The sequence below is a fragment of the Tachypleus tridentatus genome, chromosome 9 (genome assembly GCF_004210375.1).
Source record: "Tachypleus tridentatus isolate NWPU-2018 chromosome 9, ASM421037v1, whole genome shotgun sequence".
NCBI classification, from domain to species: domain Eukaryota; kingdom Metazoa; phylum Arthropoda; class Merostomata; order Xiphosura; family Limulidae; genus Tachypleus; species Tachypleus tridentatus.
Genome location: NC_134833.1, coordinates 109,987,118 through 110,005,107, shown reverse-complemented (window position 1 = coordinate 110,005,107; position 17,990 = coordinate 109,987,118). Strand labels below are relative to the sequence as shown.

At 33.7% G+C, this 17,990-nt stretch overlaps 1 protein-coding gene and 1 long non-coding RNA gene across 3 annotated transcripts in view; one reads left to right on the top strand and one right to left on the bottom strand.

Annotated features, from left to right (window-relative positions):
• The window catches only part of LOC143226032 (uncharacterized), a 339,996-nt gene that overhangs the window by 99,394 nt on the left and 222,612 nt on the right, over positions 1-17,990 (top strand). The window contains exon 3 of the mRNA XM_076456428.1: positions 6,723-6,775. Within this exon, the coding sequence (XP_076312543.1) occupies positions 6,723-6,775 (53 nt within the window). The remainder of the gene's footprint in view (positions 1-6,722; positions 6,776-17,990) is intronic.
• The window catches only part of LOC143226033 (uncharacterized), a 102,010-nt gene that overhangs the window by 65,101 nt on the left and 18,919 nt on the right, over positions 1-17,990 (bottom strand). The gene's annotated exons all lie outside the window — the stretch shown is intronic.

The following is a 17,990-nucleotide window of genomic DNA, read 5'->3' as shown; positions in this document are numbered from 1 at the left end:
GCAGAAAAACACCCCCAAACCATCACACTGCCTCCATGGTAGGTACTATGCATTGAGGTAAGTATCTTTCACCATTCTTCCGCCAGACATACAACTTACGCTTTGAGCCAAACATTTCTAATTTGGACTTTTCCGTCCATAACACCCTTTTCCATTCATCAACAGTTCAATTTCTGTACCTTTAAGCAAATTTCAGTCTTTTCACAATATTTGTAGATCGAAGAAAATTTTTTTTAACTGCTATATGATCAATTGTTTCATTCTCGTCGAATCTTATATACTGTAGATCTGAACACTTTTCTGTCATTTTGTACATGGTTGTTTATCTCATGCTTGAGATCAGTGGCAGTCTTCCTTCTGTCTTGAAGACTGCATAAACAAAGATACTTAACATCAGTAACATTGAGTTTAGATGTTCTGCTTCTTCCTTTCCTATTTTCAAATTTACCTGTCTCGGTCTAACTATCTAGTATGTACTTAATAGTGTTTGGTGAACATTTCAAGTCTACACCAATTTGTCGGAGAGCCTAAACAGCGTCACGTAAAGCCTTTAAACAAACTATCGGGTCTATTGACAATTCTATACGATTTTGGGACCGTAACATGATAATAAACCTTAATATATTGAGTTAATCTCAGTTTTTATCAAAGTTTATTTGTGGAGTGCTATTAAATTGATTTATTCTAGCATATACCAGTACCATATGCTAGATCCTTGCTAGCTTCTTTACACACAGTTAAAGTACTGCATGTGGTACTATGACAGTAATTTCAGACCCTAAATTTGATCAGTATGTTCATTCAAGCAGAACCCTTACAACATGCACTTGTTACAAGTGTATGGGAATTCTAAAGAATAATAGGTATTCTCACTCTAGCTCATTCACTTGTCAAAAGGGATTAATGAAGCATTCCCATGGTGTTGAAAATTACACTCTGTAATGGCATGGAAGAATTAGCCACGTACAATATAACGAATAACAAAATATTCTCTTGTCCTAACCCTCTTGCACAGTACTGTGTAAGATAATGGAAATTTCTATGAGATAATACAACCTATATGGGTATCGTAATATTTATATCAATTTTTAGTGTATGAATTATAAAAAACTAAAAATATTATCAAAATAGTGCACATCCTTACCTATCTTTAAGTGCATGATACTATTCTTTTAAAAACTGCTAACAATGATGAGATGTTAACTACATAATTTACTAGTATAAGATGACTGCTTCATTTATTTCGTAGCTAGTGGGATGAATCCTACGTCAATGTATTAAACTATTTACATAGTTTGAGTATATCACACTGCATGGTCTTTTTCTATATGACAGCTGTGCATCTTGACAATAGCCCTGTACCTTATTTTTTACTGTAAAAGACTTCGTCTTAAGGCTATCATGTGCTCATCACACCCCTTCTTCCTACAGGTATTCAGTGAGTTATCTAGTGTACAAAGACAATGGTTTCCCGGAACCAGTTTCAACATTCACATAACTCTAATGACGCTGCTTTCGTCGACTTGGCTGATATCTCTCAGTTTGTAAAATCATGAACACCCATTTATTATCAAGCTGTTCAAGGTGTGCAGTTGGGTGAAAAGATATTTCGTGGAAGAATCTTGTACACACATGACTTGTCTTGCTTTCCGAAATGGGGATCGAATTTCACTGTGTTGCATGTTCTTGTGTGCTGCACATGAACTGCTTTTCCTAAAGTTTTTTTTTTTCTGGTGGCTTTCACGTGTTACAAAGCGCTGTACGTTTCTTACAATGATTGGGTTAAAATTCCTATAGTTCTGTTTTCGGAATGCCATGGTTCCCAAAGCTGATACAGAATTTCAGTCTGAACACGTCTTTATTATCCGAATGTTTGAGTATTTTGTATGGGAAAGACCTTTATATACACTTTTCAAAAGTGATTAGTTTTCAATGACGTCACACTACCTCCAAAATACCAAACAATGTTAAAGTATATTTCTCAGATTCGTTTTAATATAACATGCTAAACTCTCTCTAGGTCTCAGCAGTCGTGTGAGATACTAAATCATAAAAGTGTGGTAATTACATTCAAAACAGGTCTGCCATGGTCAGATGGTTAAGGTGTTTTACTCGTAATCTGAGGGTTGCGGGTTCGAATTCATGTTGTCCTAAACTTATTCTTCCTTTCATCCATGGGGGCAGTATAATGTTACAGTCAATCCCACCATTCGTTGGTAAAAGAGTAGCCCAAGAGTTGGCGGTGGGTAGTGACGACTAGCTGCCTTCCCTCTGGTTTTACAGTGCTAATTAGAGACGGATAGCGCAGGTAGCCCTTGGGTAGCTTTGCGCAAAATTCAAAACAAACAAATACATTCAAAACAGTTTCTATTAAACATGTTTCAAGACCGTAATTACGGAAGGCATAGAAGAAAATGTATTGAAAAGAGTAAAATCAGAGTCGGATAACAAGGAATAAAAAAACTGTCACAAAAAAAAAAAAAACAAGCAATGTTTACTGCATAACCCACAAAATAATCAGGTCTGTAACTTTTTAGTGTGTTAGAGTACTAACATTAGATACTGATCGGTTTCTACATTATAGTTCACGACTTCTCTCGCTGTTGGAACAAGAGGAAAACAAAAATAATTGTTTGAGTAATGCGCTTTTATGTCAGATCAGGATTCCATTCAGTATCCCACAATCCTAAGTTCCATATGTCATGTATTATTTTCATACATTTCCATAGAAAATTAGCTTTCGAATATGCTAATAAGCAATCCTCTACACAATCCTTTGTCGTAAGTTTGGTACATCTACGAAAAGAAAAGAACAAATCTTGAACTGGAGAAAACAATCTCTTTTGAGCTGTCACTACGTAACCTTGACTTGAGCGAATAATTTATAACAGTCTGTAACAACCAAGATCCTGTTTACGAGAATGTCAACTAAATTCAGTACATCTTCACAAAATAATACGACAAATTCACATGAATAAAAATACAATAAATTCAAATTCTAAGTTACTAAATCGTAAGAAGTGGTAACATTCTGCTGTCATTTATTTCTATATCTCATCAGTACACAAAAAAACTGTTCACTGGTTGCTTTTAAAATTGCGTTTTTAACCATTTTTCATTTGTTAGTTGAGGCACGTCGTCTTTTACAATTACAGCAAATTTCTTGAAGAAGCGAAAGTGGAAGTGAATCACATACTAAACTCTGTGGAATTACAATATTCGTTGGTTTTCACCGTTCTGGCTTACAGAGAAAACTTTGGCAAATAAACATTACAAAAACTACCGACGAAGCTTTTTGTTGTCTTAATTAATGCATTATGACGTGACTTTCGCAACGGAAGAACTCGAGAAACTTATGTCTCTCAAAATTTCCTTTGACGGCTTCTTTAGACGCCTATTACGTTCTTCATTAGCGGTTTTTTAAATTAAGTCTATTTTACTTGTCTCAGAACTTTATCAGTGGTGGAAATAGATGGGAGATATTAAAACTTTCTAACAAAAGAGCGCTAAATAAAGTCCATGAAAAACATACTGAGCTCGACATGTAGCAACTAAATCAATGAGAACATTTTATTATATTAATGATATGTATGGAATTCTTCGTTTTAATATACATATATGTATATAAATATCCCTTTATACAAAACGTAAACTACAAAAATTGCAAACTGCGTCCTATAAAATTTGAAATTTCTCTAAAGCTATGAAATATGTAAGTGGGCGGGACTCAAACCCAGAACTCTGATAAATAGTCGGATCGTTTAACCAACTAAACTGGCAGTAAAGGTGGTATCCAATATTGCAGAGTTAGTGAAATAGTACATATATCTGTATACACATATACAGTTTAAGTAACTGAAGTATTTGTCCACTTAGTAGAATCGAAAGTTCGAGTCCCGCTTAATGTCTAATTTCAGTTTTGTTCAACTAGTTTACGTTCTTGACCAATAGCTTTTTCTCTTACGCTACAATATTTATAGCTACATTCAATGATTATTAAAGGTTTGGTTTGTCAAAAGTGGTAAACCTAACAAATTATCCATTCCACAATACACTGTCTACTTAAAATATACAAGTGTCTTCTTCAGTTTATATGGATAATGTTTTATTTATTCTTACACTAAGATGATCATTATTTTCTAGAACCTAACTACTTCTTTTAAGACGATAAAAATATAAACCTTGTTTTAAATATATTACCCTAATATATTATGTGTATCAGATAAGTTAACAGTTATAAAACATTCGCACCCCATTAACACTTATATATATATCTATAAAGAAACACACACATATACATGTGTGTGTTTCTAATCGTATTTCTTACATATCAAAACGCCAATAACAAGTCATTTTTTATTAACTTCCGAGTGCCCTCACATTATTTCTTTTCCTCTATACGCATTAAACCCATGGAAAGTTTTACAAGGTACTTTATTATACAGCGGAGTTAGCATCGACCTACGGTCGTTAAGTTTTTCACCTAACGCTTCTCTGTTCTATACAACAATTTGTATGACATTTATATACTTTGGTAACGTAAAAAAATGTGTTTGGTTGTTGTCACATAAGACACGTACACAGTTGTCCCTTCTCAAGGATCTTTCAATAACTTAGTTTCGTATCACTTATCAATGCAACGCAAATACCGATCGATTGGAAGTATCGTATCTCACTTTTACCATTTCCTTCGTTATCGCACGTATTCTATTCTTAAATGTTTGCAACACGATCCATTCTGTTCGTGACAGCATTATCCGCGCATACTTACCTTAAATAACTTGGTTTGTTTTTAATATTGCGCAAAGCTACACAAAGGATATCTACGTTATCCGTCCCTAATTTAACAGTGTAAGACTAGAGGGAAGATAGCTAGTCAACATCACCCACCGCCAACTCTTGGGCTATATTTTTACCAACGAATAGTGACATTGACCGTGACATTATAATGACCCCACGATTCAAAAGACGAGAAGGTTTGACGGGGCGGAGATTCGAACCCGCGACTCTAAGATAAATGACTTGGATTAAAACTCTTTTTTAGCTAGAAACTGTATAGATCAACACTCTGCTCTAACACATGCTTTACTTTTCTGGAGAAAGTTATATTTAGCCGAAAAAAAACGTAATTAATTAATTACCAATTATTTAAGAACTATGACAATCATAATAGCAAAATCCACACATAAAAAAAAAATTAAGGGAACTATATGTTTACTATCTCCACAACAGAGATCGAATCTGGTTTATTTCTGATATAGTAATTCTTACGAAAATACAGAAAAACGCCACAAATTTTTATCAATGTATCATCAATATGTTATTGATGATACATTAATGAATTTAAATAATTAAGTGAAAGAGACATGTAAGTAAAGACATTTTGAGTGCAATTATAAATACACAAAAGTGTCCAATTCATTTAGATGTCGGATACATCAAAATGTCTGTTTAATCATTTAGAACTTTCATAACGATAATCACGAAGTAAGTGGGGTGGGGGGTGAAAACTTGTAGAGAAATCTCGAATAATAACGCACTACTTATATGGATTACAGAATGACAAACAAGTATGAAATCAGTAAAATTATTGTGAGAAATTACACCTTCTGGAAACAGTAATGTCACGAATTACATCTATATGTATGTATCATCTTTTTCCTGTTGATGTTCAAAGTGAAATAAAAGTGCACTATGGGAAGTTAAAAGCTGGTGTTAAATTACTTGAAATGATTTCTCATGATTTTATATTGAATGTGAGTACATACGGTCAGCAGTTATATAGACTTTATACCATTACCTTCATTCACATTATGAAACATTTTACACTCAGTGTCTCTGTCCTCTAAACACACGTGCGTGCGCGTATATATCACGGTATATCTTCAAGGTAATGTTAACGTGGCAGAAGAAGCTAACATCACAGTGTGAATCATTTCTTGGTCAAAAAAATGTTTGTCTTCATAGTATAATCCTTGGCATAGATTTCACACGTATAGACTTTCGTCAATATAACGTGGAAAAACACTTTCAAAAACCTCTTCAACACATATATTTATATTATGTACAAAAGATACCAACCTCAGAGCTTACTTGGTTGAGAGACTGAAAAATGGACTTCGGGGCATATTTTGGATCCACGTTGTTTAAACTACAAGCTCAAGCATATTTAAAGTTTGGATGAATGTGAGTTCTAAGTTTGTGGATAAAGAGAAACCTTGTTTCAAGTTGACATGTGTTTCCTTGAGTATACTTATTTTTATTCTTTAGGAAAGGTATATTAACATTAGTATAACATAACGACAGAAATATAATTTGATTTGGAGCAAGAACAGATGTTTAAATAATTACTAAAGAAAGAGTGAATGCACAAGAGAACTTTTATAAATCAGCTGTTATTAGCCATAGTTTGTAATGAAATACTTTAACTCTGATAACTGAGACTGCATCTTCTCTGTGGTTAATTTCATGTCATTCTTCATATAATCTTGTATTTGATACCTAATTTTCTCATTTATTTTAGCGTTTCAAACACAAAGACTTTTTAATATCAATTATTAAATGCAAAGTTTTGGTTTTGTTTGGTTTTATTATATTAATAACACTAGTTTTGAATTCATTGGTTGGAGCAATGTTTCATTCTACAAATACAAATTATATCTTTACTATTTTAACCAAAGGAAAGTTTTATATTATATAACTTCCCACTTCTATGCTTTCAGCTGGAACGACTGTGCCAGAAATAATCCGAAAACCGAAGACCTCTTCGCAAATGGTAAATCGTTCTTTTTTATTATTTCTCAAATTAACAAACCTTTGACATATTTTTGATTTTAACCATCAATTGATACTGCTACCTACATTCCCGCTGTTTAAGGGTTAAATATTAAACAATAATGTTAGAAGGGTAGTTATTGAAAGTCATTCACAGATTATAGAAAGAAGAGTTTATAACATATGAAGTCTGGCTGAATATGGTCTATTGGTTAACGTGCAATGCTGTGGGCCTGATGGTCCATGGTTCACATTTTCTTACTGAAAATATTGCACTCCTCACTTTGGAGTTGAGAAGACATTATAAGAGTGATAATCAAATTTCATCATTCGATGAGAATACCTAAGGAGTTGGTGATGAGTCTTGTTAACTAGCTGCCTTTCCTTTAATTTTACACTGCTAAATTAAGAATGGTTAGCTCATATACTCCTTGTTTAGCTCTGTATTTGTTGTTGGTGTTTTCAAATTTTGTGCAAAGCTACACGAAGGCTATCTGGGCTAGCCGTCCCTATTTGAGAAGGGTAAGACGAGAGTGAAGGTAGCTAGTCATCACCATCCACCGCCAACTCGTGAGCTACTCTTTTACCAACGAGTAGAGGGATTAACCATTACATTATGACGCGCCAAGAAAGAAAGGATGAGCATGTTTGATGTGACGGGGATTAGAACCCGCAACCCTCAGATTACGAGTCGAGCGCCCTAATTACCTGGCCATGCTGAGCCCTAAAATTTGTTTGGAATTAAGCACAAAGCTACACAATGGGCTATTTGTGCTCACACTGGTTTTTAACAGTGTGTGTCCGCAGAAGTACTGCTGTGCCACTAGCTCTGTGTAAATATACAGAAACTGCAAAACGTATAGACCATGATGTGTCCCATTCTGATGTGTCTTTGCGATTTATGTGTGGCATGCATCGTGATAAAACTACTTAAACTCATGATATTATTTGCATATATAGAAAACATTATTAAAACTAACTATGTGTCCTTTTAAAATACTCAAAATGTAATAATTATAAACCGTCTTCTTTTATAATATGACACTTTAGATATTAAGCAACCTCCCTTATCAGAAATTGTATGCACTGTACTATTTTAGTGCAAACTACGCAATAAGCTATATGCGCTCTGTTCATCATGGGGAATCAAATCTTGAATTTTAACGTCGTAAGTCTATAATCTTACTCCGCCAGGGTACTTTAATATTCAGCAGATATCTGATTAAATACTGAGTTATAACGTCATTTTTTGGGCATTAAACATTTCTTGATTTTAAACTGGTCAATTTTTGGTTTGTTTGGAATCAAGCACAAAACTACACAGTGGGTTATCTGTGTTCTGCCCACCACAAGTATTGAAATCTGATATCTAGTGGTTTGAGTCCACAGACATACCGCTGTGCCACAGGGAACTAATCTGGTGAAAATACCATTATTATTTAGACATTCAGCAACTACCTTATTAGAGACTAGTCATGGCATATTCGTTCTTTGGATATACAACAGGTTCCCAGCTGAAGACTGGTCACTCTTTACATTATTTGAAACCGAGTAGTGACGCCTTTTGAATATTGGTAATCTGACTGGGTCGTTCTTCAGATGTTTAGGATCTTATCAGTGATCTGCCATGTTTTCATTTTTGTTGTTGCTGTTTTTTTTTTTCTTTTTGCTCTTGAAAATGTATTTAGAAGTCTGACACATTTTATTTTTCTTAAAGCCCGAAATATGATTGAAAACGGACTCTATTGGTGGTTATTTGATATTAATAATTTTATACGATACGGGTCACTTGTCGTCATTTGAATATTCAGACTCATAAAATAATGGTCATGGTGTCGAGCGTTTGTTGTTCAAACTTTTGTTGGTACTTGACACATTTTGTATTCCAATTTTGCTCAGTGTGAAGCATTAAAATCCAGTCTCTAGAAAATTTGAAAGTTATTAGTTTGAATGAATTATTTTGAGTATAACAAATTTAGTCTATGTTATGGATGTTTTTTATACTGTTCGAAATCTGGCTCAACTAATTATATCTATCAAATTTTGTTTCCAAACAGAGTAACACTGAAAAATATTTTACGAAGTTTCTGCAAATGCATTGATATATCTGTAAAATATTTTAAGTCACTAGAATATGTTCATAAGTTGATTTTAAAAGCAATAAAACAATGGCCTTTTAAAATCGCATATGTAAATATTCTTACGCAGTTTAGAGTTAAAAATAGTGAATACGTAGAATAGAAGATCATAGTAATGTAAAAAAGGAATTAATTGCAGAACGATATATCTTTCCTATATGTGTGTATTTATTTTAACTCAGAGCTATAACAAGTTATGTGTTGTGTCCGCCGCGAGGAATCGAACCTTGTATTGTAACGTTGTTTGTTCGTAGACTTACCTCTGTCTCAGTGAGGGACCTTTCTGTGGAATATATCAAGAACAAAACATTAAAAAACTTTGTCGAACATTATGAAATTAGTATATAGTAGATAAATGCATTTTAGAAAGCGATGAAACTGTAAAATGTATATATACATATTTTGAAGTAGAGCTAGAAATATCGTATATAGTCCTAACATTCTCTTATATATGTGGTCGCTATAGAGCATTAAAATACTAGTATAAGAGCTCATAATATATCCTATAATAGCATTACTAGAGATAGATAACTACAACTAAACTGGCCAAAATAAGTAGTTGAAATATGAAGCTAATAACAACCTCTGATATTTGTATTACCATGGGGTTATATATGTTACATATAGATCATTTATTTTAACTTATCTCACTGTCTGATTACAGAAATGTAACTATCTTTATGAACTTGACAGATTTTAAGAATTTTGAAGTCGTATGAGATTCACTGGTAATCATATGCTTCACAATTTTTAGTCCTCATCATGAATAGTTATAACTACATGGTTTAACAAAACTAGCATATGTGACAGTATAAAAATATGCAAAAATATTTTTTTCAAGATATAAAATTCTGACTTATACTGTAAGCAACAGACACTGAAAACATTAGTAAATAATACGTTAGAGACAATCTGTTAGTTTCTTATTATTGGCTGAAATATATATTTTATTAGTAATATAGCATAATCATATTTACGTGATCCCCTTTGACTGCAAGTTTTCACTTTTAAGATGTATAGTGTAATTTAATAACTTTGGTAAAAGTCTACTCATATACATAATTATATTCAGCTTTAGTGACATCCATTGATATGGTATAACAACGACCTTAGGAATATGTTTTAAAACATTAGTGATATTAAGTTTATACTCGTAAAACAGATACCTGAGACGTTGGTCACAAACTAAAGAAAACAATATTGGCAATTGTATAAGTCAGACCTCAAGTAAACAGTTCACAAGTAACATTATAAAAATTTATATAAAGAAATGTTCATTTATTAAAAATGGAAAACCTGATTCCTGTCATTTTTGAGCTCTTGGAGAGTAAGATTTGCATTTCACCTTAGTTAATATTTCCATAGCAAACTTTGTTACAGCTGAAGGCTTTGAGAAAACCAAAATTTACTGACATAACATAACTGTTGTTTACACAAATACTTACCTGTTAAGACGTTTTCCAGTCATTTATTTTTTGGCTGTGTTTGGGATGAAAAGGCTTGAGTTATATAAAATAGCTTTATACTTTTGAATAGTAAACAAGACATCTAATAAACTGAAAGTTTTGGAAGGAAAAAAATCTATCTTCCAAAAGTGTTCGGGTTATTATATTTCTGGTTTTTATCCTTCGTAGTTCTTTTAACATTTTACAAACGTTGTTTATTCCGCATTTGGAAGCGACTGTAGATCGTTGATGCATCTGTAAAACAGAGCGAATCTTCAGGCTTGTAAAAATCTTGTTAAAACCATGGACACTCTATGAACATCAGGTAATAAAAGAAAGTGGAATCTCTTGAGAGTTAATACTTCTCCATTCATATATATGGATATGAAGTGTAACAATAAACAATAGAATTGTCCTCTGTGGGACAGTGGTAAGTCTAAGGAGACATACAATACTAAAATATGGGACTCGGTTCCCCTTGGTGGACACAGCAGATAGTCCAATGTGTCTTTGCTGTAAAATAAAGAATCAGGTAATGGAGTTGGGATTACTGTGTACAATTACTGACCGAAAATCCAAACAACTCCTACACTTATACTATAGAGTATTTTTAATGATCTATAACATTAAACTCCCAACTTTACATTACATTATACAAGGTATTATACAAGTACAAAAAAGTATCTCGCTTATATTGTCGTATAAGTGTATTTGTTTACAGAAAGATAACTATATAGTTTCAGATGTAGATTACTTGAAAATGTGATTAATCTACTTAAGTTTGATATATTATATTTAGTTAAATTTATAAATCATGGAAATGTACGAAATTGACTTCTGGGGTGTTTGGAAAAGTGGATTAAGTACGTTGTTCGTATACGCATGTGTTTAGAAATCGAATAAACACAGAGTTTCTCCTGTTGTGCTACTAAACACAAAGTCAATATGCATCATTGACAAGGCGTTGGTATGCAGAAGAACCAGAGAGAATTCATTCAATACATATTGTAGCATACATAAAGGTATCTCGTCGTCATTGCTGATAGAATAAAACACAAGGTAATTGGAAAATAACGTTTCACACGTCAACGTTTTGTATCTTACAAACGGTGTAGTATACAAAGGTGAAATTATACAGAAGTGTTAATTGAATCATAAGAATATAAGTTCAACAATTATTGTTTGTTGCCACCACAATTGTCACTAGGATCTGACCTCTGATCATTCACAGTAACTGATAAGCATGTGCTCTCCCAACGTACAGACTGCGCTGCTTCTTTATGAGAACGGACATTACTGTTGCATTTCATCTGGTAAGCTGGCCACTTCCTGAACAACTGCATCCTTGAGATCTGGAACTGTGCGAAGACTCCCACCGTGCACGAATGATATCAGATACTTCCACAAAATGAAATTCACTTGTGTCAGATCCAGCAAACGAGTGGCCACTCACAAGAAAAGTGAAATGAAATGGTTTTGTTGTGAAGATGCTGGTTACCAACAGGTATGGGACCACCATCCTGCGTAAAAGCCGCAGTTTCTATCATATTTCTTTATTAGAGCACAAGGATAACACTGGATGTGAACATTGTATGGTAGAAGCAGTGGTTGTACAGGTTTCCAATTCTTGTGCTGATAGTCTTTCAAGAAGGAACTGTCCAATAACAAATTCAGCAGCGATACACCACTACACTGTCACCTTAGGATCAAATTAGTCTGAGAAACCACACTACACTATCACTTTAGAGTCAAATTAGTCTGTGAAACCACACTACACCGTCACCTTAGGATTAAATTAATCTGTGATACCCCACTACACTGTCATCTTAGAAAGAGAGAGATATATCAGAAATATTGTATGTAGTTTTGTTTCTGACAGGATAAAGCAACTACGCGTGTTTACTTTTCGAGAAATAAAGAAGAGTGGCTCAACAGTCCATGGAATATTGGTAGATCATGAATAATCTACTAACAGTCTTCTAAAGAACAAGAACGCAAACTCAACATAGGGGCGGCACTGTAACATTTGAAATCACATTGTTTCCTTACCACCACTAAACAATTTCTTTCTATATCATTCCATTTGTTAAGTACGGTGCAATGAACTATTAAACTTTTTTATAATTACACCGTATCAACAAAAATGGATAGTAATCTGATATTACAAAGAAAGTATCTGCATAATCTGAAATTATGAGACATTTTAATCACTAAAAATAGAAACATTTCTCAGTCATAAATTTGAAATGGTTCAACATACTTTTAAATATATGTTCAAGGTTTATGAATTAGTTGAGCGTAAGCCATTATTTTCCATTTTCTCAATATATCTTCCGAAGATGAAATACGACTTCAAGAGATGTAAGCCTAGAATTGCCCTAAATGATAAGTTCGGTATATCTCTAATGGAATATGTTTATCGTGCTATTAAGATTTTTATAAATAAACCAGTGAACCAGAAATATGAAAAAACTGATAAGGAAAATATTAAAGCAGAAGTAATATGAGCAACAGAGAAATGTTATGTCTAATATTTCATGGCACCGTGGTTTTTAAAAGCACGAACTTTACTCTATATGAGTTTTATTTTTCATATTTCCGACCTTAACTATGCCATATGTATTTAGTAATTACAATTTTATAGTTTTTCTGTGTTTTGCTTGGTATATTGGGTCATGGTGACTCGTAAGTTATTCATATGACGTTGGCGTATGGATATGGATATCAACTATATTTTACCAGGTGGTGAATGCTTCACGTAACAGAAATGAAAATGCTTCTTAGATCACTTGTACGTTCGGGTTACGCTAAACTTCGACTTCCAAACAATAGCAAGACTCAACTGTTTATACGTGCATTATATATATATATATTTATTTAATTTAGCAACTTAGCGTAAAAAAAAAAAAAAGTTAAAATGGAGTTAAGACTAATCGATTAATATTGCAATATTGGAATAATATTCTTATTTAATTCGACTTTTAGTTTCATAGTTCGTAAGTACATCTCATTCATTCATATGTGAAATCTGGTGTCCATTTCTTTTGTTGTTGTTGACAAATTTCTAAAACTTCCTATTATTACACGGTTTAATTTGTTCCTGTTCAATTAACAAAATCAACCAGTTCATATGTTGTCTTATTTGTATTCCCAGAATCGTAAGCTTTCATTGCAGAATAAAACGTTTTTTGTAAACCTTAAAAACTTTATATCCGTAAGTAGTTGTTACGAGGATCTTACAAAAAAAAAAGTTCTCTCACATAAAATATGCGTGAGTCAATTTTACAAACGAAGTTATCGAGGTTTAACTTTGGAATAATCCAATTTTTATTTCATATTGACAAGGTATTGAAACCGAGACCTCACCCACCAAGTAAATACTCTACCAACTAAAGTGAACGGTTAACCAGATTATATTAAAGAACTTTTTTTAACAATAATGGCCACCATATTTTTCCTTCTTGGAAATACGATCCATCCTAAAGTTATATCTCAAGGTCGTGGGAAGGCCACTAAATGGGCACTAGATCTTCTTGTGGCAATCCTGTTTTGCATAATATGCCGGAAGTGTTGAATTTGCTAGCAATTACTAACCAGATATTGCTTACCAACAGAAACTAACACAAATTTAAAAACAGATACAATATTGCTGTCTCATTTTGCTAGAACTTACAACAGATGTTACTTGGGCTAAGAATCCGTCTTTCTTTATTCCTATTTTATCTAGATTTCTTTAGAAATTGGAAGAATTATCTTCCATTAAGATCACTATCATTACTGTTAACAAAGAAGTGAGCATATATATTCTCAAAAAGATCAGACATTCTGAAAAGTTTAATGTCATCCCCAAACACGTAAAACTTTGAAACGGTAGTGTCTCTCGGTTCCTTGGGTGCCTGTCATCTCTTGTCAACATTTTAAAAGAAAATATGCTTGTGACGTCATGTTTTAGCCATGCATCGAAGTAGATGTGCCAATTGGGCCATTTGCAATGAAATATGTTGGTAATTGTTTTAAGCAGGTTCGAGGAGAAAATAGATGAGACACAGGTGTTTAGTCCTAGTGATTCTGTAAAAGTGGTCACGTGACCCACTTAACGCGTTCAAGCATAGAAATAAACTTAGTTACAAATCAGCTGCTGTGTCAGAAACACTTCAGTTTTCATGCGTCACTATTCTGTGATGCGCGCAAGCAATTAACTCGTATTAGGAATAGTGAATACGAAATAAAGTTAGATTAGATATTCAATAAAAAATTACATAGGCGTGTTGTGTACCTCCTTTCCTATCAGGACTTCAGGAATTCAACGCTTAGTAACTGACTCACCAGAATGACTAGATGGACAATTGAATACACAGTCAGCGTATGTTGAGCTTCACCCGAGACAAATCTATCCAACAGGAAGGCACGTTTTAAAGGGGGGGAATATGGCACGTCAAAGTTACGGATTACTCTTTCACATGAACATCTCTATTTTCATGAGTTTCAATTATGTTTGTTTCCAAACATAATCCTGGAATGTATGCTATATTTAATCAACTTCTACAGCAGCCACGTTCAGAAACAGTAAATATGCAGTACGTGGTTGAAAACAAGAAAAATAGAAATTGTTAAAGGAAGACAGCCACATAGTTCAGATTGTACTTCAAGTTGTCAACATATCATAAATTAGTTCAGTATTTTGTCATATTACGACAGTTGTCTAGAGTTTTTCTAGAGGATATGTTTGTTCGCTTTCATATCATTCTCATATTCGATATAAGAACGAAGTGAAGAAGGAAGGAGAATATAATGTATTCAAGGAATATTCAACAAAATATTGTGTAACTTACTGGTAACACTATTGTTACAAAGATATTTAAATAACTGATTGTGTATTAAAGAAAACCTAACCCGAGAAACTATGCATACTTGAATCTTTTTTTCTAGTTTGTTTGTTGTTAAGCTACACGTTTGATTGTCCATACTGTGTCCACCAAAGCTATCGAAACCCTGTTTTCAGAGTTAAAAGTCTTTAGACATTCCGCTAAACTGCTTCTCTTAAGTTAGCTTCCTTAGGTTGGACAAATTATTATGTTATACGAATCAATGAACTGACGGATTATATTGTGTTTCTCATAAAAAGAACAAATGAACATACTGCGCAAAAGCAATAGTCTGAAACAAAATCTGTACTGCTTGAATTAACGACCTATGCGCATGAGTGCACTCGAATTCTTTGTTATTAGTTGACGTGACAGAGAAATTCAAGTAATGCTTAACTTCTGAAAAATAAAAACTGAGCAGTAGTAATGTTAACCACCGAAAACAATAAGAAACAGACTGAGCAGTAGTAATGTTAACCACCGAAAACAATAAGAAACAGACTGAGCAGTAGTAATGTTAACCACCGAAAACAATAAGAAACAGACTCACCCTTTTTCAAGCTCATTTTTCAGTTCTTTAATTTGCTGTAAATAGGATGCGTGAACATAGATAGTTTGATGGTCACACTTTAACTGCCTTTGGTCAATTACAGATAAATTAAAAAAAATGGGTTTGGGTTTGGATTTCACGAAAAACTACACGAACCAACCGTCCCTAACGAAAGCTAGTCATCAACGCCCACCACCAAATCTTGAGCTACTATTTTACGACGAGCTGTGGGATTCGAACCTATGACCCTAAGATTACTAGTCGAGCGCCCTAACCACCTGAACACGAGTACAAAATGAGATAAACAAAGTTCAATCTTCAATACTGCGGTTTGTGAAAGTATTAATTTTGTTAATAATTTGATATTTTTCTTATTTTTAAAGAAGTAGAAACTGTTTGCAGGACAGATGTTTCAGACAACTTGAAGGATTACGCAAGTATACAAGATCAAGAATTCGAATCCTTCTCCAAATCTATTCAGAAAAGTTTTCATTTGACAGAACAATGTACTTACCACATCTAATTTGTTGTTCTTTTTTAATTCTGAATTTCATCAACTAATATAAATAGAAAAAAAAATGTATTTAAAATATTCATTATTTGTTGCACTTATACATAAACAGTAATATTTATATAGTTCGGTAATTGCATAAAATAGTTTTCTTTCATGTTGATCCCAGAAAATCAAATGAATATTTTGGAAGCATTATCCAACTGCAAAATTCTTTATTTTGTTCACCATAAAAACACCCCTAAATATCAGATATTTCTTACTGAGACTTTCGCGAAAATAGAAAGTAGAAGAAATATTTTCGTTTTCTCTGACATCGAGGGCCCGGCATGGCCAAACGCGTAAGGCGCGCGAATCGTGTTCCGAGGGTCGGGGGTTCGCGCCCGCGTCGCGCCAAACATGCTCGCCCTCCCAGCCGTGGGGGCGTTATAATGTGACGGTCAATCCCACTTTTCGTTGGTAAAAGAGTAGCCCAAGAGTTGGCGGTGGGCGGTGATGACTAGCTGCCTTCCCTCTAGTCTTACATTGCTAAATTAGGGACGGCTAGCACAGATAGCCCTCGAGTAGCTTTGTGCGAAATTCCAAAACAAACAAACTGACATCGAGATCAAACAACACAAAGTTTATTAAATTCGAGTAAACATCTATTAACGGTGTATATACAAATATTAAATGTAGTTTTATTTAGCTGTCGTTTTAGTTTTATTTAAATATAGTTTTATATAGAATTATTTTTTTACTACCAGATATCCCACAGAGTAGAGACTGGTGTGCCTTTGTAGAAAGAGCCCTTGATATTGCTAAATGGAAAATTTGTAGCTTAAGGTCCATTTCTGCGAGAAAACAAACGCGCTCCGCACTTTGGCGTCGTAAGTGCATTATCAGGGTGACTGTCAAATCCCATTATTAGGCCAGAAAAAGGTAGTCAAAGAGTCACAGTAATTACTTTTCTTCTCTTTATTCTGCCTCCAGTGTCACAACAGTATGTTTGCGGACTAACATTGCTAGAAACCGAGTTTCGATACTCGTGGTGGGCAGCACAGATAGCCTTGTGCTTAATATTTGGAGATAATCAATAAATCATTCATTATTATATCAGTTCCAAATCAGGGAATGTCATCAGATAAATTTCTGGTATTTCGTACAGAAATGCTGAAGCAAGTCCCACTGGGAGTATCCAGTCGCTAAAGTACTAGTAAATAACAGCATATGGACACAACCCAATGTTAATGCCATTAAAAATGATGGCTTAGACAAAGTGGTGTATTTACGTATACGCTACTAATTTTTTAACGTTTTGTGCCTCTAAGTAATAAAAAACGAAAATAGTTAAGTGTAAACCTAATTCAAGATGACACAAAATACCAAACTTTTTGTGTACTGGTATAATTGTGTAGCTAATATTACGCCTCCCCAACATAAAACTAGAGCACAGCCTGCCATTGTGAACACGATACTACACACCATGGGATGCGATATAATAAATCACTACTTGCAGTCTAAAATATTATTAAATCACTCGTTTGATTGGATATTTTTTAAAGTAATTCCCACAATGGTCTCAAGCTAACCAGCTACATGCTGTTTTCTAAAAGTGCAAATCTTTATAGACCACCAAACTATTGTTTTCGATTCAGCGTCAAAATCTCCAACTTTCATACAACTAATCGATTATAGTATGATCCTAGTCCACCCGGAAAATTTTAG